Source organism: Populus alba, chromosome 3 (genome assembly GCF_005239225.2).
Source record: "Populus alba chromosome 3, ASM523922v2, whole genome shotgun sequence".
Classification (NCBI taxonomy): Eukaryota; Viridiplantae; Streptophyta; class Magnoliopsida; order Malpighiales; family Salicaceae; genus Populus; species Populus alba.
The window spans coordinates 9,808,816-9,831,306 of NC_133286.1; the positions used below are offsets into that span (position 1 = coordinate 9,808,816).

The 22,491-nt window shown below is 30.4% G+C and overlaps 2 protein-coding genes across 2 annotated transcripts; both read right to left on the reverse strand.

The window, feature by feature from the left end:
- Nucleotides 1-541: 541 nt before the first annotated feature.
- Nucleotides 542-4,707, reverse strand: LOC118037899 (plastidic ATP/ADP-transporter). Its single transcript, XM_035044052.2, has 5 exons — nucleotides 3,753-4,707; nucleotides 2,541-2,795; nucleotides 1,739-1,882; nucleotides 1,296-1,643; nucleotides 542-1,140 (listed from the first exon to the last, which is right to left on the reverse strand). Exons 1-5 carry the CDS (start codon nucleotides 4,512-4,514, stop codon nucleotides 778-780), a joined length of 1,872 nt encoding a protein of 623 aa, XP_034899943.1. The 5' UTR covers nucleotides 4,515-4,707; the 3' UTR covers nucleotides 542-777.
- Nucleotides 4,708-20,090: 15,383 nt separating this feature from the next.
- On the reverse strand, nucleotides 20,091-22,491 carry LOC118037919 (caffeoylshikimate esterase). The gene is made up of 2 exons (XM_035044079.2): nucleotides 21,936-22,491; nucleotides 20,091-20,942 (listed from the first exon to the last, which is right to left on the reverse strand). The coding sequence occupies exons 1-2, from the start codon at nucleotides 22,249-22,251 to the stop codon at nucleotides 20,278-20,280; spliced, it is 981 nt and encodes a 326-aa protein (XP_034899970.1). The 5' UTR covers nucleotides 22,252-22,491; the 3' UTR covers nucleotides 20,091-20,277.

Consider the following 22,491-nt stretch of genomic DNA (forward strand, 5'->3'; position numbering starts at 1 on the left):
ATTTTTCAAAGTAATTTTTGTTCTAATATATTAAAATAATATTTTTTTTTATTTTTTTAAAATTTATTTTTTATATCAACATGTCAAAACTATTTAAAAAATATCTAAAAAATTATTTTAAAACAAAAAATAAAATAAAAAATTTATTTTTTTCAAAAATAAACTGTATTTAAAAATTATCAACATTCGAGTTTATTTAATTTTACTTTAGCTGGTTAGCTTGCCACGTGTGCTATGATAGAGGGCACTGGTTGTCTATTGTAGAACAACTTTTATATAGACCTTTATCAAAATGAGAAGGATAAGGAAAAAAAAAAAAAAAAAAGAGATGAGGGCGCTTATTCTACCATCTCCCTCTCTTCCAGTCTCTCTCTCTCTTTCTTTGTTCTTCACAAACCATTATTGGAACTCGGCTACCAGCCATGTCCACCATTAAAAATCCTCTGGATATTATCCAGATTGGTTCTTATTCAATTCGACATGCACCACAAAATTATTGTGATTATGATGCCCCCATGATCTATTCATTCCCAAAGTGAAATTATTGTGAAAAAACAGATTTCTATAGATATTTATTCAATTTCAATTCTGCAACAGAGACTAAAAAACTGGACGGATACTGTGTCAAGGAGAAAGGTGACTTAAAAGAACAGCAAGATGCATCGATTGTTCTTCAAAAAATAAATTCCTACAACAAATCAATTCACCTACAAGCGCTTTCTCATTGAGTTCGCCTTATTCTTCCAGAATGCCTAGGCAGAGAACGGAAGAAATATACTAGATGTTACGGGGAGTTGAGGGTTCAGATGAACTGCTGGATGAGTCACCTGTTGTTGGATTGAGTGCAGTGCCACTTGAAAGAGAGCCGTTCCCGCCTTCTTGGGGCACTACAGGGATCTTCACTGCCGCCCTTTCCATCTCCTTCTCGAGCTCTTCTTCCTGGCGCAGAGCAGTAAACTGGGTATCAAGAGACTTGGCTGCACCTAACCATGCAAACACGATAACCAGAAGTACTCCTCCGAGGTAAGGAGTTGAATTGGCAAGCGACCCAAAGGTTAAGATCATAAACTGTTGAATGAGAGCTCCTCCAGACTTCCCCAAAGGATTGCAGACAACATCAATGGCTGCCTTCCCTTTAACCTACAGCACACATTGGAGAAGCAAAATTAGCACTGAACATCTAGCCATTTTTAAATTCAGTATTCCCTATCCTGCATCAAAACTGTCTCAGAATGATTGAAATAGATTGCCAGTTTAAACTACAAAAGCATCTATAACAAGCAAAAGGTCCAAACCTTAGTGTCCTCGTCCAAGGGAATATAGGCCATTTCTTTGCATGGATCAAACAAACTGTATTTTGCACTCTTGCTGAAAATGTTTTGCATAGCACCCACGTATACAGCAGCAAGAAGAGGAGTCATCCCAAACTGTGTGAGGGTGGGTGCAAGAGGACCACCAAACAAGATCAGAGAGAAGAAACCGACTCCTGTTAGAAGCAGGACTGTGGGTGTGATTTTGGCTGCAACTCCCCATCCATATTTTTCAAATATAAATTGACTTAGAAGCATCATCGTGAAAGTTGCTATTCCTGTTGCTGTTGAAAAGTCACCCATAAAGGCAGAGTACTCATTCGGGCTGGGAAACTGCGAAAATGAATGGCAGAGAGGGGAGGGAAAGAGAATCAGTAATCAATAAGCTCAGAGAGATGAGGACAAGGACAGGATCAGATAAAGTTTACCTGCGCCTTTAGCTTTGATTTCCAGGTAACCTCAACAAGGTTGATGCTAATACCATATGCAACCACCAAAGTCGCAAGATCTCTAATATATCTAGAAGACACAAGGAACTTCAAGCTCTCCATTGTGCTCATCTTCGGCTTTTCCTGCACATGGATTTTCAAAAAGGGAACCTTGTTATACCATTAAATTACTACGCTGAGTCTTCAAAGTATATGCTCATGAATTGAATCTCGTTTGTTAACAAGTGAAAATATATATTATACCAGAACATGCACATGACCCTCTCCAAGTAATAAATTTGATGTGGTTGTACATTTATTGATATAGAGAAAAAAATCGCAAAACAGGTATTCTTTCTTCAGCACGATGGCTTTAGATAATTTGTAAAGATGTTATGACACCCTTCAATTTCTATATACAAGGCACCTTCAAGTTCTGAGACCTTTTTGTTTGTTTTATAAGAGCTACAAAATACAGCTTTCCAACACCTTGAATAAATATTTTAAAAAAAAAAAAGTCCTTGCTAACAAAATTACAGAGGTAAGCCCATCTAGATAAGTATGTAGCTGGTAAGATGATGTCTCATCACATTTCAATACCTGTTCCTTAATTAAAAAGTGCCATGTTAAAAAGAATTGTGGAGTAGCTGGTGAAAAAAATATCCAGTACCAAATTAAAGAACCTAGTAATTATTTCAGGTATGCTATAGTTCAATTTCATAATAAAAAATTAGATATTGCGAGCCACCAGTAACACAAACATATTGCTTTGAGGGTTCATAGAGTCCTTGCAGAAGATTACCTTCTTCTTTATACTGCGGGTTGGTAGAGGAACAAAAGTATTCACCCACCAGTAACACAAACATATTGCAAGCCCCATCAGCACCACAATGCTCATCATTCCTTTGAGGGAGACGGCCCAGCCATCAACACCAGGACCCAAGTTTTTCCTCAAATTTGAGAAGTACTTCACTGTTCGACCTGAGAAAATCAGAGCAACATTCGCCCCAAGTCCAAAAAGAGGGTAAAACCGTTTTGCTTCATCTACAGTAGTGATCTGCACAATACACACAACATCACTAAGTGGAAGCTTTGATCAACATTTACATGTCATTCAGATAGGGAAAAGAAAAGGAAAATTTGAGAACAAGACAATCACATTCACAATTTTCGATGCCTTATAATTTTTCGTGAAACCAGGACTGAACTTAAAGTGCAGAGATTACACCACACTCAGAAATCATGAAACTATTGACCTTGTAAATAGTTAAATAAATCCATCATGTTTGATCCTTCTCTACATTAAATTAACCCTTTCCAAAGAGATTAGATAGATGCACCTCCACGTGAACTAAAATAGTCCACATCATATTCAGCATCACTGAATGCCAAAAGTTTGAAACAACATAAAGAAAAGCAATTACATATTTTCTTGTTCAATGGTTAAATCATTTAAACCAGTAACATTCACGGATAAAAAAATCAAGTTATTCACTCTAACGACAAAATTTATTAACCAAACCAATTTTACTTCACTCTAACTACTACACTCACAGCCCTTGATATCTCAATTTCACAGCCCATGAATCTTCTTTTAAGCATGGCACGGATGCTGAGGCAATAGGATCCAAGCAAAAACTTGGCATATATTTGCTCTGGATGAAAAACCAAAGCACCAGATAGAAGAGGGAACTTATGAATCGATTGGAAAAATCATTGAGTGAAACATGTAAGCCCTTAAGCAAACTACAACTCAAACTCAGAACAAAACTAAACAACCTTGTTCCGTTTCAGAGTAGCTTTATAGCAATCCAAAGAACTATTTATTATAAAAAAGCGTAAGTAACATATTAGTGACCTGTCACACGTCGATTTTTCCTTTCTTTTATTTAGAGGGAAAAAAAGAAATGAAATACTAAGACAATTTATAGAGCAAAAAAATATAACCACAGCTACAAACAATCAAGCAGACAACTTTGAATCCAAAACAAACTTCAAAAAGAAGGATGATTACCTGATTAGCAAATCCCCAGAACAGCACCGACACCACCACACTCCCCCACAATTCAGCCATGACATAGAACAAACAAAAAGTCCAAATCCTCATAATTGCAAGAGGACCAAGAAACCTTGGGCCAAGTACATTGAGAAGTTTATCAGCAAATGCTTCTGGGTGGATATAACTACTGAGAGGATACAAAACAAACCCAAAAGCCCCAAAAAAGGCAATAAAAGGAAGAATTACTGTATAAAAGAGAGCCTGCTTAGACAAGACATTAGCCAATTTTGTATACAGTAACATGAACCCAATAGCCATAGGCAAATTCACCCAAGTTTTCAAAAATGGTATGATTTCTGCACTGCTACCTTTGGCCGTCACAACCAACACGTCCTTAGTGTCTCTAAGGATTGTGTAGTTAAAAAGAATACAAAAGAACATTAACCCAAGCGGGATAATTTTTTTGAAAGTCGCAAGCTCAATACCCAAAAACTTTGGTTTATCAGTTTCTTCACCAATCAAAGGCTGTCCATCAGCTGCAGCTGCAGCCTCAGCCCTGCAAATATGCAAGTTTCTTTCTTTTGGGAAGAAACCATTTGGTTTTGATACAGAGGTAGGAAATTTTGGAACCCCATTTGAAGACAAAGAAAACCCAGAAAAGGTTTTAGGTTTTGTAGCAAAAAGCCTCTGCTTTAAGCCCTGTGAAGGATACAAAACCCTGCCTTTGGGGTTTGGTGGTAGTGAAAGAAGCCCTCTGGTTTGTAACACCGCTTCCATGTCTCTCCCTCTATGTTTCCCTCTCTCTACCTCTCTTTAGGTCCCTTCCAAACCCAAATCTTTGGTTTTTCAATACGAAAGCATAAGAGAGAGATAGAGATAGAGAGATACGGTGGCCGAAGGAAATTGTATTTGCTCAGATAGAAGAGTAGAGAATTGATATAAATATCATTTTATATCAACAACCTAACAAACCAAACCCTCGACGTCTTTTAAAAAAAAAAAAATTACTGTATAAAAAAACTTTCGAAAAAAACAGAAAAAAATATATTACCGACAGATTTTTCTTTTTAACAGTTTCTCATATAAACTAGGGAAGGTTTTCAATCTGTTGGGTAAGAAAGAAGACAAAAAAAAAAAAAAAATGATTAGAAATCAGAGAATGGGCTCAACAAGTGGGAGCTGAAGAGGAGAAAAAAAGAAGGAAGTTGTGGTGCGGTCAAGGCCTCACGGGCAGGGAGGAAAAGCACGAGGAAACTTCACAAGTGTGCAATGGGATCATCACAATTCACCATGGCAAGTGCAAGGGACCATAAATGTCCTGAGGGCTTTCGTTTATGGCTAGTGTGCCCTTGAGATATTTTTCACTTTTTAAAATCAATCGGGATACATGGGGGCGCCATGAAAGCGATCCGTGAGAGAGGTGTCAAGCTCTACAAGTGTGTCAGCTCCTCCATTATCTTTTATTACCATTGATGTCAATCTAACCTCAGGAAGATACTTACACAAATTATTATTTTTTTCTTTTTGTTATTTGGATATCCTTACATACTTTTAAAGAATAAAATTAATAACGTTCGAGATTAATTCTATTCAAGATTCAAGATTCATGATTGTACTTCTTCATTAAATATGCTTTTTAAAAATCAAACGTACATTATTATCCTTGTAAAAATATAATAATATCTTAACCGCTAGATTAACATTTCTTTGATATTTACCTAAATCAATTTAAACATATATATTTATTTTTTTATATTTGTTTCGTCTTATAAATAATAAATATAATATAAATATCATTAAACTTGATTTGAGATATATATACATTAGTATTATATAAGTACGTATTTTATGTATATATATAATGTCTATAATTTTAAAATATAATATAATATATGCATGTTCCCATATTAACATTGCATTCACATATATGTACAATATTTATAATTTTACAATAAAATTCACACGTGTGTGCATGCCTGCAACATTATTTTTTATATATATTGAATAATAAATGATACCATAGTAATTGTTATCCAAGCGATGAATATTATATTAATACATAACTTGTTTATGTAATAAGTAATAAATAAAATATAAAAAATATAATAGTAATTCAACCTGTAAATATTCATTGTCATCCTTTGTTAATAGAGATTCACCCACACCGATCTGAGTTGCATGGTTGTAATATTTCCTCCTGAATTTTTATTCTTTCTTATTTATTTTGTATTTTAATTAATTTGATTACATTCTTTTACATATTGGATTTATATTTTAAACATTTTTTTTCTAGGTTATAAGAGTATTATCAAGATAGTTTTTAACATTTGATACTTAATTTGATATTAATACTTTCAAACATAATTTTGAAATCCGGCCCAGCAAGTCCACCAGGGACTCGACTGATCCAGGGCTGAAACCAAATCAGGTTAAAGAAAAAATAGAGAAAAAAAAAACCCGGTTTGATCTGGTTGCGATCCGTTGTCTTTTGTTTTTTTACTAAAACGATATCATTTTGGTTTTAAAAAAGAAAACGAATTGACCCAGATGACCTAATGACCCGATTAGAACCCGAGTCTTAAACCAAACCGGTTCTTGAAACTATGCTTCCAAAGTTATTCTTAAAGTGATAAAAGGAAATATCAATAGAGAGAAAAAGAAAGAAAAAAGCTTTGTGAAAATGATACCCAATGTTTAATGATGGGTGGAACCATATTATTCTCACCATGTCTTGTTATGGGTCATCCGCGCATCACCTGTAGATTGGCGAGTGACCTTTGTGTCGTTATGCAACAGAGTTTTCACATCTTTTTTTCTAAAAAAGTTAATTGATCTGAGGATGAACATCCTCTTCACCAAATGATTTGTTTGTCTCTTCATCAATGGCGTGATCAGGCATGGGTGCTTGTTTCTTGCAAGGTTCTTATACTTTCCCTGTTCAGAATTTAAGATTCTTTGCACTCTAATCTTCAAAGTCAAACCAGGTGGCTTCCTACGCTATAACTTAGTTACGTGTATATAGATTTAGGTAGGAGCAGATAATATTATGGTCGGATAAATTTTTTAAAAAAAATATATTTAGATATTATTAATGAGTTTTCAAAAATATATATATATATATATATATATATATAAATTAATTTAATACAACCCAGATAACTTGTTAAATAAAAAATAACTCAGGTAATGAGGAGACAAAATTAATTTGACTAAAAAATATAAGACATCTTTTTAAAAAAGATTGAGGTGAAAATGATTGGTCAAAATCATAGATGTACAAATCATAACAAGTAATAAAGTGAATGAGTTGAGTATTATCCCATGAAGATTTGTAAAAATTATTGATAAATACTAAAATTATTAAATCTCTATTTATTTGATGATTCGATTATAAAAGTTTACGGAACTAAAAAAACTAAAACAAATAATTAAATAGTATTGAAATCAAGTTTAACGGATCTTAGGATTTCCAACCTCATTGTGACTAATCCTATGTGAATTTCTTAATTGAATTAATCCTATCAAAATTTCTTTTATATTGTTGATAATTAGATTTTACTAATTTAATCACCATTCTCTCTTAAACATCAATAAATTATTTTAACAAGCAAATTTCTTACATGTCTATGAAATATCTAAACTTGTCAAATTCATTAGGAACGATAAAACCTTTAATGATTACACAAGTTTCATAGATATCTGTATCATATAGATTCCTTATAGTATTTCAAACAATGACTAAAATATTTATCACTTCTTAATCTCAAATTGAATCCCGGATCATGCAAACGATGATCAAACATATACAAGCATTAAGTGTAGAATGAAATACTCAACAAATATTGAATTACTTCAATCAAAGAGATATTTGTATAATCATAGTTAGGCTACATCAAAAAGTTCCAGAATAAAAAAATACTTCATAACTAAATTTAAAAGAGACAAACTTGATACAATGAACATCACTCACGAGTATGGGAAAACTAGAGAACTTGACATCTTGAAGGGGTTATTGTTGTTGGCTTCTTTCTCTCAATTTTAATTGCTTCTACTCCTAGATGTTGCCTCCTTTCTCTTGTGGTGTGTTAAAGGTATCAAAAAACATGTGTTAGATGCTGTCTAGAAGGGTTTTTATAGTCTGGCTTTATCTTACAAAGGAAAGGAAATCACTTTCTTTCTCTATCACAAATTCTAACTTTATTTTCTTTTTTGATTTGCAGGCCATATATATATCTGCAATATATTCCCTTATCAATAACAATTGGATCGACTAAAATCAATTCAGGTTAACATGTAAAAATTGCAAGTCAAGTTATAAGAACGTGATAACCTCATAGAAAAAAATTCAAAAAAACATGGTGAAGTTCAATTCTCAATCAACCTAATGTTGAATAATAAAATTGGAAAAAAAATCTATTAAAAAAAGGCTAAGAAAACCGAGTCAATCAGAGTTAATCTGTCAAACCTAAATCATGAGATCAGGATAACTCAATCTAAAGCAAATAAAAAAAATTATAAAGGTCAATTCTCAATCAATTAAACATTAAATGATGAAATTAGAATGAAAAAAAACTTGAGTCAACTCAGTTTAACCTGTCAAACTCTTAACTTGGGTCATAATACCAGGATAACCTCATATATAGTAAACTGAAATAAATTATGAAGCTTAACTCTCAGTCAACCTAAATATTGAATGATGAAACTAAGAAAAAAGTTTAATTATAAGAAATGACCAAAAAAAAAAAACTCGAATCAATAAGGTTAACCTGTAAAACTCTTAATCTAGGTCATGAGATTAAGATAACCTTACAAAAAGTAAACTAAAATAAATTATAAAACTCAATCCCCAATAAATTTAATATTAAATGATGAAATTAAAATAAAATAAAAAAGCAACTTTCCAATAAATAGCACTTTATTTTTTTCCCTCCTCAATTAGTTTTTGTTAATTTAGGTGAATGAGTTAATTTATTAAATATTTTATTTGTAAATTCACATAAAATTAAACACACGATACTTTTAGGCAAATTAAAAAAGTAAATAAAAGATAAAGAAGTTACCATCTAGTTTAAAAGATAATTAGGATAGCTAAAACTAGTCCTAAAGTTGGTTATACCAAAAGGAGAATAAAATTCACCTTAAACTATCAAACCTAAAATAAGTTGCTAATGTTTATTTAATTTAAAGATCTATTTTGCAAGTCACACTTTTATGCAAAGTTATCAAACTAGTTAAATCTATCTATTATTAGGTCAAAAACTAATCAATCCTAAAAATAAAGTGATTTTTGAATTTAAAAAATAAAATAAAAAATATCCAATTACTTAACTTTAACGATGATGGGCGTTTGATGACGATGAATAATGAAATTGTATTTCAACTCATTTCAATTTATTATGACAAGATGTACTTATAAACCATCACTCACTATCCTTGAATTAACTCATCCTAAATCTACTTGCTTAGAATAATTGGAAGGAAGGAAGAAACACTTTTAAGATTAATATGCTTAACAAACCAAAACGTCTAGAAATTCAAATGAATAAAATAAAATACCATGTAACTTAAAAAACCACAACATCAAGAAAGAAAGAAATTATAATATTTAAAAATATCTTAAATATTAAAATATTAAAAATAAATGCAATCATATTTATGAATCTAACTAGTTAAGCAATGGCTTGATGAAACAACAAAGAAATAGCTCATAAGGTTATTGCCAATGGTATCCTTGAACACGCAAATTCTGGTGCACAACTCCAAATAATAATAAAAAAGTTAATTATCTATTAGGTGATCTAATGGTAAAAGTTTAGGACAAAAAAGTTTGTTCCCTCTATGGTTTCAGGTTTGAGCTCTATGATTACTAGTATGATAGCTATTGTAGGCTTATATAGTTGTTAACTTCAAGACCCGTGGGATTAGTTAAGGTGCACGGAAGCTGACTCGGACACCCACGTTAATCAAAAAAAAAAGTTAAGAATATTAATTAAAATATAAATAAAATAATACATTAAATATTCATGTATCCATAATATAATTATCGAGGGACATGATAACCAAGGATCACAATATTAAGGAACAAAAATAACCATGTGGCATTTTTTTTATAAATAAATAGATAGCTTAAAATAAATACCATCCTTCATAATATGTAAAATAGATAACTTAAGATGTTTTATATGTAAAATATTTCTTTGGGAAAATATTTTTCAAGCTAAATATTAAAAAATACTTTACATGTAAAACATTTTACACTAAACAAATGGACACTCGATTTGTTTCAATCAATTCATCAAGTATTAATGTACTCCAATATTTTAACACTAAGCTAAATTTACAATTTTAGCAATAGTTAGGATCATAAATCTAATTTATCATAAGAGGGAAAATAATCCTTTTTCACTTAATTTTGTTTTTATAAAGTAGTTTGTACATGTTTCTTTAACCGAGTTTTATAAAACCTAGTTTGTTTTTACAATAATCAAAACTTGTTGGCAAAAATCAATTTTCATGAATTTTAGGAATAAAGCCATGACAAATTGATAATTTTGAATTTAATTGTTTTTGATATAAAATACATGATTTTTTTTATTAAAAAGAAAAACTAAAATTAATACCATTTAACACAAGCATACCACTTTGAAATCAAATTTAAAATAAGGAATATTGCTTTTTCTTCATGAAAACCAAAACTAGCACAATTTTAAACTTACGGTGAACAAAAAAAATACACCACAACACATATAAATAATTTATAATCATGAGTAAATAAAAATATGGTTTTACATTAAAAAAAAATAATAATCAAAATTGAGCAATGATAAGCACGTCAAAAGGTTTGAATCATACCCATAATTTTGGCGTCAAGCTATCATCACACAAGCAAAACAAAACACATATATTCATAATAAATCACATCAAGACTGATCGTCACACCTCAGATGATCCAATCAACAATTTCATCCTCGAAAGCCCATCGTGAGGATTTGGACACCACCCTTATTTCACCTCAAAAAGTTCTCTGATGGAAATATATATATATATATATATATATATATATATATATATATATATATAAAGGAGGAAGCTCACCTTGCGAGTTGTTCATAAATAGTCGTAAATGATAGCGTGTGTATGCACGCGCCAATGTGTTCTGTTGCACGTGAATGAGTAGTGTACATGGTCCGTTCATCGATTGCTAAACAAAGTTTAGGTTTGTTTTTCACTGATTTTTATGTTCTTGGTAAAACAAATATCGTAAAATTATTGGTAATAAATTAAATTATGTTTTATAATATAGAATTTATTAAAAAGTTAAGTTTAAATGTAGTTTTTATAAAATAGTTGTTACATGTCTTTTTAATCGAGTTTCATAAAATTCAGTTTGTTTTTGCATTTCAAAAGTATTTTAAAAAAAATTAAAAAATTTTTTCTTCAAATTAATATATTTTTGTTGTTTTCAGATTATTTTGATCCGTTGATATTAAAAATAATTTTTAAAAAATAAATAATATATATTATTTTAAAGCATTTTCAAATAAAAAATATTTTGAAAAACAAACACAATCACACTTTCATTAAATATTTTAAAAATAAAAAAAATATTATTTTAAAATATTTTTAAGTAAAAAATACTTTTAAAAAAAAATAATAAAATTGCCATAAATAAAATGCATGTGAAGAGATTATCAGTTACTCCATAATTTAAATAAAAGTATTATTCACAGAAGCGTCATATATAACAATATATCAGAAGTTCTCCATGATTTAAATAACATTACTTATCAGTTTTTCTCATAATTATCATATATGGTTTTAAGTGAAATCACAATTAATCCTTCGGAGTTAAATATAGCAATATCAGTCCCTCAATTAGAGCCATAACAGTATTTAAATTGAAAAATAGGGCGTATGGTAATTTTTTATTGTGCTACTCGACCAATATAAATTGAGGTATACATTAGCATACTACGTGTCCATTTCAATTTCAATTGTTTTGAGTTTTTCTATGTTGTTTCAATTCGCAATCATGAATTTGATTTATTTTTTTTCAAATTAAACCAAGATTTCATCAATAAGATTTTTATATACATTTTTTCTTAAAATATGTCTGATGAGAAAAATATACAAGTATAATTTTTAAAAAATTTTAAGCTTGTTGGGCCCGCCACATTGCCTTGCATAAACATTGTTGGGTTTGATGCCTGTCAGCCTCAGCAACTCAAGCACGTGTGGTACGTGCTATTAGGCTAATGAGATGGGTCTGACATGCATTTCCCACAAGAGTTGAGCTCGAGATTTTTTTTTATCACACCCAATGCGTGGTCGAGCACTCCATATTTATCTGGGCCTAACACATGGCCAAATCTACTACACTCATGAATTGAAACATAATACCTGAAGTCAATGTCATACCTCCACATATTTTATATAAATCTTAGATGAATTATTATTTAACAAATAAACTTAATTAAATAAGCCTACACTCCATCAACATCATTAAATGTATTGAAATCTCTCATGCCCTACACGTTCATATCTCTTAACGCGATAAAATAAATGGAATACAACTCACAATATAAAATTGATTTATAAAAGTGGAATGATTCTTTAACCTCTTCATTCTAGCAAAAAGATAAAGTTTAAGGACTATAAATATCCCCTGAATCATTCAAGTAAAGAGTTTACAATCTCTTTCATTTTCGATATTTTTAGTATATATATTTTAAAAGTTTATCTTTCTAAAATATCATTATATTTTCTCTTCTCTAAAAAAATACTTAAGTATCTAGAGCCTCCAAATCTATAAAAAAAAAAAACTTTTTTTCAAATATCAGTTATCAATAACCTTAGCCTATCAACCACCAGGTACAAACTATCAGCTACTTTGATTAAGAAAAATAGATCAAATTATTAAAATTAAAAGATTAACTAATTATCCAATACATAATCTTTGCTCCTAAACTACCTATATCATTTGAGAATCATCGCAAGCCTATTAATTGCATATGATTGTTAGATTGTATGTAGCTATATTAGCTTATTTCATTGAAACAACCCCCCACGTGAAAATAAATGAGAAAATATTATTTTCCCTCATATGATAAACTATTGCTAAAAGATGTAAATTCAAATCCTTAATTTTAATATACCAGAGTACATTAATACATGATTGAAACAAATTTAGTGTCAATTTTTTTAGCATAAATTTTTTCAATATTTGACTTGAAAAATATATTTTAATGGTGATGATTATGAGAAGGGGTAATGAGATGACAATAGCAAGGTGGTGGTGTGATGAAAGTGGTGATGGTGAAATGAAGGTTATGATTGAAATAGTTGGACAAGGTGGTCATGGCAGTGGTGGTGAGATTAAGAGCCTGTTTGCATTTGAGACAACGTTTGTGTTTCTTCTAAACGCACTAAATAAACTGTTTGGTTAATTATTAAACGTAATTTACTGTTTGTGGGACTCAATATAATTTACATTTAAATCGCAGGGTAACCGAAAGCAACTGCTTCTCCTTCTTCTGTCGTCTCCACTTGAATAACGAAGAGTGTCTCCATTGTTTATGGCCGGACCGGGTCCGACCCAAACCTTAATGTATTTGATCGGATCTGACCTAGTAAAATAAAAAAATCCAATTTTTTTTTTATTTTTAATTGTATTTTTTTCAAAAAAAAAACTAGTGTTTATCATTATTAAATGGCACTGCATAAATAAATTAGAAGGAGATTGCATAATAATGAAGCATTTGCAGAATTTGATCGCACTTCTAATTTTGTCCCTGATGATATTTTACATGATGTTGTTGCACACTCAAGAAACAATGAAAACTGTAGTCCTTGTCGGATGAATCTCGTATATGATGGAATTGCAGATAGTTTAATAGAATAAAAAAATATTTTATATAAAGTATTTTTTATTTCATGATTTAATAGCAGTAGTTAAATATATAATATTTAAATTAAAAACCATCAATATTAATATATATCTTTTTTCAGTTATTTTATAACTTCAATTTAAAAGGCATTCTTAACCAAACATATTAAACTACTTTTTGTTTAACCTCAATTTCAACTATAATTTTAACCCAACATATATAACTACCAAACTAACCTCAATCAAAAGTGTTTTTTATAAAATAACTTTTTTCAAATCACAACCACAAAAGCTACCACAATACCAAACACACTTAGTTCATAATTGTAAGATAGAGATGGTTGTTGAAATAGCTGGATGATATTGTAAGTAGATTTATGAAATATTTTACGAAACTTCATGAGCTAAAAATATTTTTCAATAAATAAACTAAATCTGAAGGTTGATTATAAAATATTTTACATTGATTAGTTTTCATGTAAAATATTTTAGGGGAAAAACACACAAAAAAAATTGAAAAATATTTTCTTGTAACATATTTTATGCAAAACACATGGAACCTTAAATTATATTTAGGGAACATACTTGCAATTGTAATTTTCTCACATTTGCAATTTATAAGAATACCGAAAAATATCATATTACTTCATTAACTATTCATTCAGAAATTTGATATGGTATGATTAAAATTATGTTTTGCTTCAATCACAATTTTAAAAGTATTCAATTAATCAAAATGCATCATAATTTTATATTGGTGTTACTGAAAATTATCTCTTGAAACATTAATTAAAAAAAAATATTTTATAATTTTTTAAAATTTATCTTTTTAAATTATAACTATAAAAACTATTACAATATCAAAAACATATTAAAAATTCTTCGTTGTTGTGTAAGCTTAATTTTTCTTTCAATCACAAAGAAATAATTCTTTGATTAGTTAAATAACTTATGATTTTTTTACCAAATCTTATTCATAATTACATTTTAAATTTTAATTTTATAATGATTAAAACAATATATTTTTTATTCATAAAGATATATTTTTTTATTTCATATACAAATATTTATATCATATAATTTTAATAAAATATCTATTTTTAAAAATCCTGATGATTGATTAAGACCGCTAAAGACTATTGTTTGGTGGGGCCAAAAGGATCTTTGCTATTATTGCCAGGGAGGGACTAGCCACATAATTCTCTTGTACCTTGGACCGATGCAATTCGCGATGAATGTTTCTCCACGTGGCAAATGGTAAGGTGCATTTATCAGCTCCTAAAAATCTGACCTCGAGAAACAAAACAATATTAAAAAATTAAAGTGCACGCCTCCCAACACGCAAGCAACCAGACAAATCGATTTTTTGTTGCTACTCGTCCCCCTTTTTTTTATTTGTTTATTTATTTTTTTCTAAACTATCTATTATCTCTCCAGTGGTTAAAAGATTGCGTGTTGGAAACTTGGAATGTCTCTTGAAGGTTTTTTTTATTTCTTGGTTTTTTTTTGTTAAGAAGCAAACAGATAGCGATTCAGTTTTGAAATTTATTTATAAAAAATTTTAAAAAATAAAATTAAGAATTTATAGTCAAATATAATATTTTTTATTTGAAATATTTTTTTTATTTTGAAATTTATACTGAATTTAGAAAATATATTTTATAGATTCCCCACAATTTTCTTTCACAAGTTTTTTAAATAAGAAGAAACATAAAATAATGAATGATACAATATTTTTATCTTATATATAAATGTCTTTCAGCAATACAAAACATAAAATTATTATTATTATTATTATTATTATTATTATTTTATATTTAATATGTTTTATAAATTTATTTTTATTAAAAATTTAATTTAAAATGTTTTCTAGTTAACACGTATAAATTTTTCAAGATCATTTCTAATTTGAATGAAATAGACCAATAAAAACTCCTTGAGATGACTATTATAAATTATTTTAATATTTTTTAATGAAAAACAGATATGATTTTGACGTGTTTCTTTAAAATAAAAAACTATTCTCTCTTCTAATGAATATGTTTAATGTTAATAAACTAAGATTACTACTCCCTTTGTCTTGTTTTTATTTTTATTTTAACTTTGTTTTTCATCTTTGATATTTCTCTTTCATTCTGATAGGGATGAGCAAAAAAATCAAAAAACTGATTAAACCTAGAAAAGTGAAAAAAAAATAACAAAAAAAAACCCGATTAAACCAATTAGAATTTTTTAAAAAACTAATCGGTTTGATTTTGGTTTTATAAACCTGAAACTAAAAAAATCGAATTGAACCAAACCAAACCTAAACCGAAAAAATCAAGTTAAAAATGAGCCTAACTGAAAAACTCAATTCAAACCGGAAAAAAACCGAGTGAAACCGAAAAAACTGAGTCAAACCGGTTTTTCCTAAAAAAGCCAAACCGAATCAAAACCAGTCGGTTTGAACCGGTTTCAATTCAGTTTCGGTTATTTTTTAAGAAAAATACAAATTTCAGTTTGATTGTTTTTTTTTTAATAAAAACCAAATTAAATTAAAAATAATCACCCTTACACTCTGTCTCGTTACCTTAGATATAAAACTCTTAAAACCCCTATTTTCTAGTATTTTTTTATAATTAATTAAGAGTTTATATCATAAAACTCTAAAATCCAATCATGAATCACCAATCCAAACAATTGATGCAATATGCAAGCCAAGAGAGTTATATTATCTGAGATTTCAGATTTTGAATATTGTAAGGAAAAATATGAAGAAAAAAAAAGAAATTGTTGAAGACAAATCATAATCAAGGAAACAGAAAGTGGAAATAATGTTAGATGTTTTAAGGGAAAGAGTAGTTCTTTGCTTGGATACAACAAGCATCAAGGCCATCACAAGGCTTCTCTCCTGAGCATCCACTGTATAGAAGCCCACAATACTTGCCATATCTCAAAAATGGAGGCCCTGCCATTTACATGAAGGAATTCGGGATGGTTTCCATGTACTGTATGCTAGTTTAATGATCGTGTTATTGTCATGGACCTGATAAAAAAATGTTAAAACATAGAAAAATAATATCTAGATTAACTGAGATTTTTCGGTACTTTTATAAAACTTGGTATAATAATTTAAACATGAAAAATCTTGATGTGATTATTTAATTAAATGTTAAATAATAGATTTTTTTGGTAATTATTGAATTTTTTTTCCAATCCCAACATATAATAAGATTATATTACTTCTAATATCACAATTCCAACATTTTATATTCGTTTGATGCATATGCAATGTAAATAATCAAATATGTTAAGAGGTGCAATCTAATTCATGAAAAATATGAAAGGTCAAAGTCAAGATATATTATCGTCTAATAAAAGAGGCTATAATAGCAATATTATAAATATCATAAATTTTAAATTTGTTTGGGTATTGAAATAAATCTTTTTGAGTTTTAAGTCCCTTATATCTCATATATCTTGACCACATCATGATAATGAAGTTTCCTGCAAGAAATTAGTGGTTATATGAATCTTTATTTTTCATCTCAACATATAATTCACATCACATTATTTATAAATAATATAAATTATCAACCATCTTTTAAAAATACTCATTTTACTTAAAGGTATTTTTATGTATTATCATAAACTTTCTACCTCAATACAGGCTTACATTTCATTTTCTTTACTTCTGATTTAAGGTTTTATTTAACTCACTAAGTAATATCATACCTCAGCAACTACACTATTTACTCAAAGATAAGGTTAATTTTTTTTCAAATTATCCAATAATTTGATTATTTAACTTTACCTTTTTATGCCATCAATTAACATGCTTGGCTTTAGGGTACTTTCTTTTTTTTGCATGTTACTTCATATCAATATGCTAATACCTTGGTTTACTGTCACCTTTTATATTTTATTAATCCTTTAAATATTAACCAACTTGGTGCCACTAAATACCACATATCTAATGCATATATAATTTCAAACCTGAGGAATTCATTTACTATGAATTTAAAATATCCCCAACAAGTTCTTCCTCGTGTATTCAACATTGACCCAAATTCACTTCACTCCTTACGTTATATAATTATTCGGTAGTCCCTTGTCATACGTAACCTCATTATTGTTAATAAAATTTTATTTCATACCACTAATCATACAATCCCTCGTTACCATAAAATTTTATCATTCAAAATATTTTCTATGATATTTTACACATACTCATTCATTGGATTCTCAAAGTGTGAAAATTATACCTTATCAAAATAATTTTAAAATACAATGCATATATACCTATAAAGTCTTTAGGTGTACGATACTTATTGATTAATGGGCTTCCATTCTTATTAGAAGGAACAATTCTTCATCTTCATCCTTCATGAGGGTTAGACTTTGATTAATTCAATAACCAATATCATAAATGTAAATTTATCGTCTTTATTTAACGTGTTATACCCAACATTTCAATAAAATCCAATACTTAATACCTCAAATACAATTTCTCTACAATATAAGACAACCATGCCACTACTTACATAATTTTATAGGTTTTTACACACACATGAATACAATTTCAAATCACTTCAACATACTCCATCAAAATAGTTTTGAGTACATCTTACTTTTACATATTTTTTAGAAACAATACATCTATCCTCGTATAGCTCACTCATCATTTATGATTTCATTGTCTAATTGATTTTTCCTAATACTTCTAAAACATATTTTCACATGACATTGAATAGATGCTCTAACCTAAACTTTTACTTCAATATGACAATTGAAAGTCCTAGTCACCAGTGTCTCACACTGACACCTCTAAAATCCTATATTTACTAGTTAAATTTAGAATCTCAATCATCAATGCATCACACTGATACCTTTAGTATCCCATGAATACTAGTCAAATCATAATCCAAGCCATCAGTGCATCACACTAACATCTCTAGAATCCCACGTATACTAGTCAAATTATTAATATCGGTCATCAGTACATTATATTAACGCCTTTAGTATCCCACGGATACTAGTCAAATCCACAATCTTGGTCATCAGTGCATCACATTGATGCCTTTAATATCCTATAAATACTAGTCAAATAATCAATCTCGGTTATCAATGCCTCAAACTAACGCTTATAGTATCCCACAGATACCAATCAATTTATTTTTTTATGCGATCAAAAATAAGAATGAATTATTTTTTCAAGTGATAAAAAATTATCATCCGACCTAAACTAACAATTAAATAAGTCTTCACGTATTTCATATTGCAAAAACTTAGGGGGTAATGATGAATCATATTTTTTCTTATTCATTTTTTTTAGAAGCTCCCCCATCGTGACATGTAGGTCTGGCATGTTGTTAGGCTAGTGTCTGGGCCTAGCGTATCCAGGCACACATAGGTCTAGCTGCACCTGCGAAACCCAGTGCTTGGGCTTGGGGTGCTTTTGACCTAGGTGTATTTAGGTTTGGTATGTGCCACATCATTTCCTTTGAGTTCGGCAAGCATTGTTAGATCCTCCTAGGTTTAGCGTGCATTGCCAAGCTAAAAAAGCTAGGTATGACGTGTGTTGCCCATAAGTGTTGAGCCAACAAATATTTTACCTTCATATCTAGACATGGTCGAGCACTTCATGCTTTCTTAAGCTTGATGCTTGGCCAAATCTACTACACCCATTGAATTTTGAACATTTAACACAATGTCTCCATAGATTTTTACATAAATATTTAAAGGATTATTTTTTCAACAAATAGACTTAATTAACAAGTCTACACTTTACCTACACTGTTAGGTGCTTAAAAGTCTCTCTTAGTCAACAACGTCCCCATCTCTTAGTTGAATAAATTTAGTGGAAGACATGTATGTGGCTTTGGTATCTTTGATAAACCTAGTGAAATATAACTTACTATACAAAATTAATTTATAAAAGTTAAATGACTCTCTAGCCCCTATAATCATGCAAAATAACAAGGTTTAGAGGCTAAAAATACCTCTTAAATCACTCAAGTAAAGAGTATTTAGATGGAGCTTCTTTTCTTTGAAAAATTGATTTGAGCATGCATAAAGAGTATTCAGACCTTGTTATCGTGTTGGTCAGAGGTTGTTTGGTTATTATGGAATTGATAAGCATCCCTCTATCATCTATTTAAACTTTATAGTATTCTTAATTTCTTTAGGCTTTATGATTTTAAAGCTCTATCTCGTTATCATCTATTTTATTTAAAAAAAAAATTCACTTGAAAATACTCTAGAATAATTTATTTTTTATTTTTAATATTACCACACAAAACCATAAAAAAACACTAAAAAAATATTAATTTTATTTTTTAAAAATAAAACATGCTATTAAAACACATTAATAAAACACTTTTTAGTTGATAAATAAATTGACCAATCGATTTTAGTATAAAACGACTACATATAACTTTTTATCAACTCCAAATTATCCGAATCAGCTTGGCAAAAGAAACAGAAAATTAAAAGTTTCAAACATTTTTTTTATAAATTAAATCAAGAGAAGCAATAGCTGACTTCGTTAGTTCAAAATTATTCAATTACATTCGCATTCGTTTTGCCCTAATCCCATCAAGAGACCATGGACCAAGCTTCACTTTTCCAGGAAAAAAAAAAAAAAAAACCACCATTTTTTCTTCATACATGCTTTCAATCATCACTCTTTGAAGACCCATACCTCTCAACCCTCTCATCAATCCACTCTCTCATATCCTTCAAGACAAGACTTGCATTTTCGTCAGGCTCGCCTTGTATCAAAGAATGGTACATTCCCTCGTACATCTTCAAGCTCTTATCCTCACTCGAGGCTTTCTCATACAGCAACTGTGATGATGTTGGGCACGTCACCCCATCGGCGGTCCCGTGGACAGTCAAAAACGGCGCCGTAACCTTGGAGAAATTGTCCTGTATGTATTGGCAGGCTCTGGCGATTTCTCTCATGGTACCCACCCTTGGCTTGCCTGTGTATCTTCTGGGGTTGGATGCTATGATCTTGAGTTTCTCTGGGTCCTTGATCGCTTTACCTACCATTTTGTTGTCTGGCATGGCCGCCCACGTGTCAGCAAATCCAAAGAGCAGGCCATACATGAATAGGTGTACCTTACTAGGTTTCATTGGTTCCGGTATGACGAAAAGTGGGGCCGAGAAAATCAAGCCCGTCCACGTGTTAGGTTCTGATTGGAAATACATCAGCATCGTTGCTAGTCCGCCCATTGACTCGCCAAATAAGAAGGCGGGCAGGTTCTTGTATGGCTCGCTGTAGCGCACATGCTTGAAGAACGATAGGGACGCTGCAGCAACTTTCTCCATGTCGCCTTTACAACAGTAGAAAACTTTCTCAGCTTTTCATTACTTTGTCATTTTGTTTTTCTAAAAAATATATTTATGTTTACGTAGTTAAATTACAAAATATATATATATATAATTGATTTAATTAATGGTTACTTCATAGTCATGGAAGGAAAAAACAAACAATAATGCCTTTTATTTGCTGATTTTACAAGTCATGGGTTGGGTTAGGTATTGAGAGATTGTTTAGAGATAAGAGTAATAATTTCATTTTTTGAGTGCTAATTAGCAATAATACAATCTTATTGAATTTAAAATTTTAAAATTATAACAGCGGATATTTTTTAAAATATTTTTTCTTCAAAAATTAAATTTCAAGCAACGTTTCAGCCGCAATAACAACTCTTGTCCTTTTATTTCTGTTCTTAGCAATAGTTTCCCTGCTTTTTTCCCCGAAACAAAATCTATTTAATTGTGATTAATTTGTCAAGAAAATAAATATTAGCAGACACCCAAATTACATTTAATTAAACATCCCACAATCATGGACCAAGTTCAATTTATTGTGAAATTAAGAACTATAAAGATTATGATGAAACATATTCCATTAGACATGCTGTGATTTTATCAATTGTAAATACCATAACCTGGATAGAAACTCCCACGCAGTTAAGCTATTACTATATCCTACAAGGATGATAAATAAAAATTCAATTCTCGAAGAGTTTATTTACTGAAACGAACCCAAATAAGATTAGTTTCATCTTTTAAAAGGATGTGAGAGTACAGATAAGAATAAAAAAATAAATAAAAAAGGAGGAGGAGACTCCCACGTACTGCGATCAAAACAAAAGGACGTGGTCGAAAACATGTACCAAATGTTGCCCTGAGCAATGGATCGAATTCGATGCTAAAATGTTTTAGAAAGGCATTGTGTGTTTAGTTTAATAATATTTGATTACCAAGGCATTATGTAGTGTTTAGCAATTAATTAGTGAAGAGGAGAGTGCATTAATTACCCATGTAGCAGCGTAAACCGTCTGATCTGCCATGCCCGAGGAGATCAGCAGCAAAAACAGCATAACCCCAGGTAGCAAAGTTGATGCAAATCTTCTGAAACAGCCAGCCAGTATCAGATCCATAGCCGTGGGTCATATACACCGTGGCTTTGACCTTTTTATCCAACGGGAGAAAACCCTGCGTGAAGACCTTCCCATTCGGCGTCTCAAAGTGTGACTGGGTATTGGTCACTCCTTGCGATGCATAGTACTCCTCCTCCGGCATGTCGCCCCAGAAGTTGGGTGGCGCTTCCGGCTGCTGCGCTTCGGATGGCATGGTCACGTCTCGTTACGGTTATCGTAGGGCTTGGATGCTTGACTTTTAAACAGAGAAGACGGTAGGGGTTTTTTAAAGGGAGTAGGTGGGTGGCGTTTGGGAGTTAGATAATGGTGTTTTCTGTTTAAAACTGGTTGCGGAAGGGAGGAATAACGTGTAAAAAAGTCTGAGGGATTGAGTTTATAGAAAGAGAAAGCGGGGTTGGTAAGGGTGGCTGTACGAGAGAGTCAAGCTGGTGGG

Excerpts from the sequence above, each read along its gene's own strand:
- LOC118037919 (XM_035044079.2), bottom strand. The coding sequence starts at position 22,251 with ATGCCATCCGAAGCGCAGCAGCCGGAAGCGCCACCCAACTTCTGGGGC. Across the intron at positions 20,943-21,935 it reads CGGTTTACGCTGCTACATGG|GCGACATGGAGAAAGTTGCT; the intron begins GTAATTAATGCA and ends ACTGTTGTAAAG.
- LOC118037899 (XM_035044052.2), bottom strand. The coding sequence starts at position 4,514 with ATGGAAGCGGTGTTACAAACCAGAGGGCTTCTTTCACTACCACCAAAC. Across the intron at positions 1,883-2,540 it reads CCCGCAGTATAAAGAAGAAG|GAAAAGCCGAAGATGAGCAC; the intron begins GTAATCTTCTGC and ends ATCCATGTGCAG. Across the intron at positions 1,644-1,738 it reads AATCAAAGCTAAAGGCGCAG|TTTCCCAGCCCGAATGAGTA; the intron begins GTAAACTTTATC and ends TCATTTTCGCAG.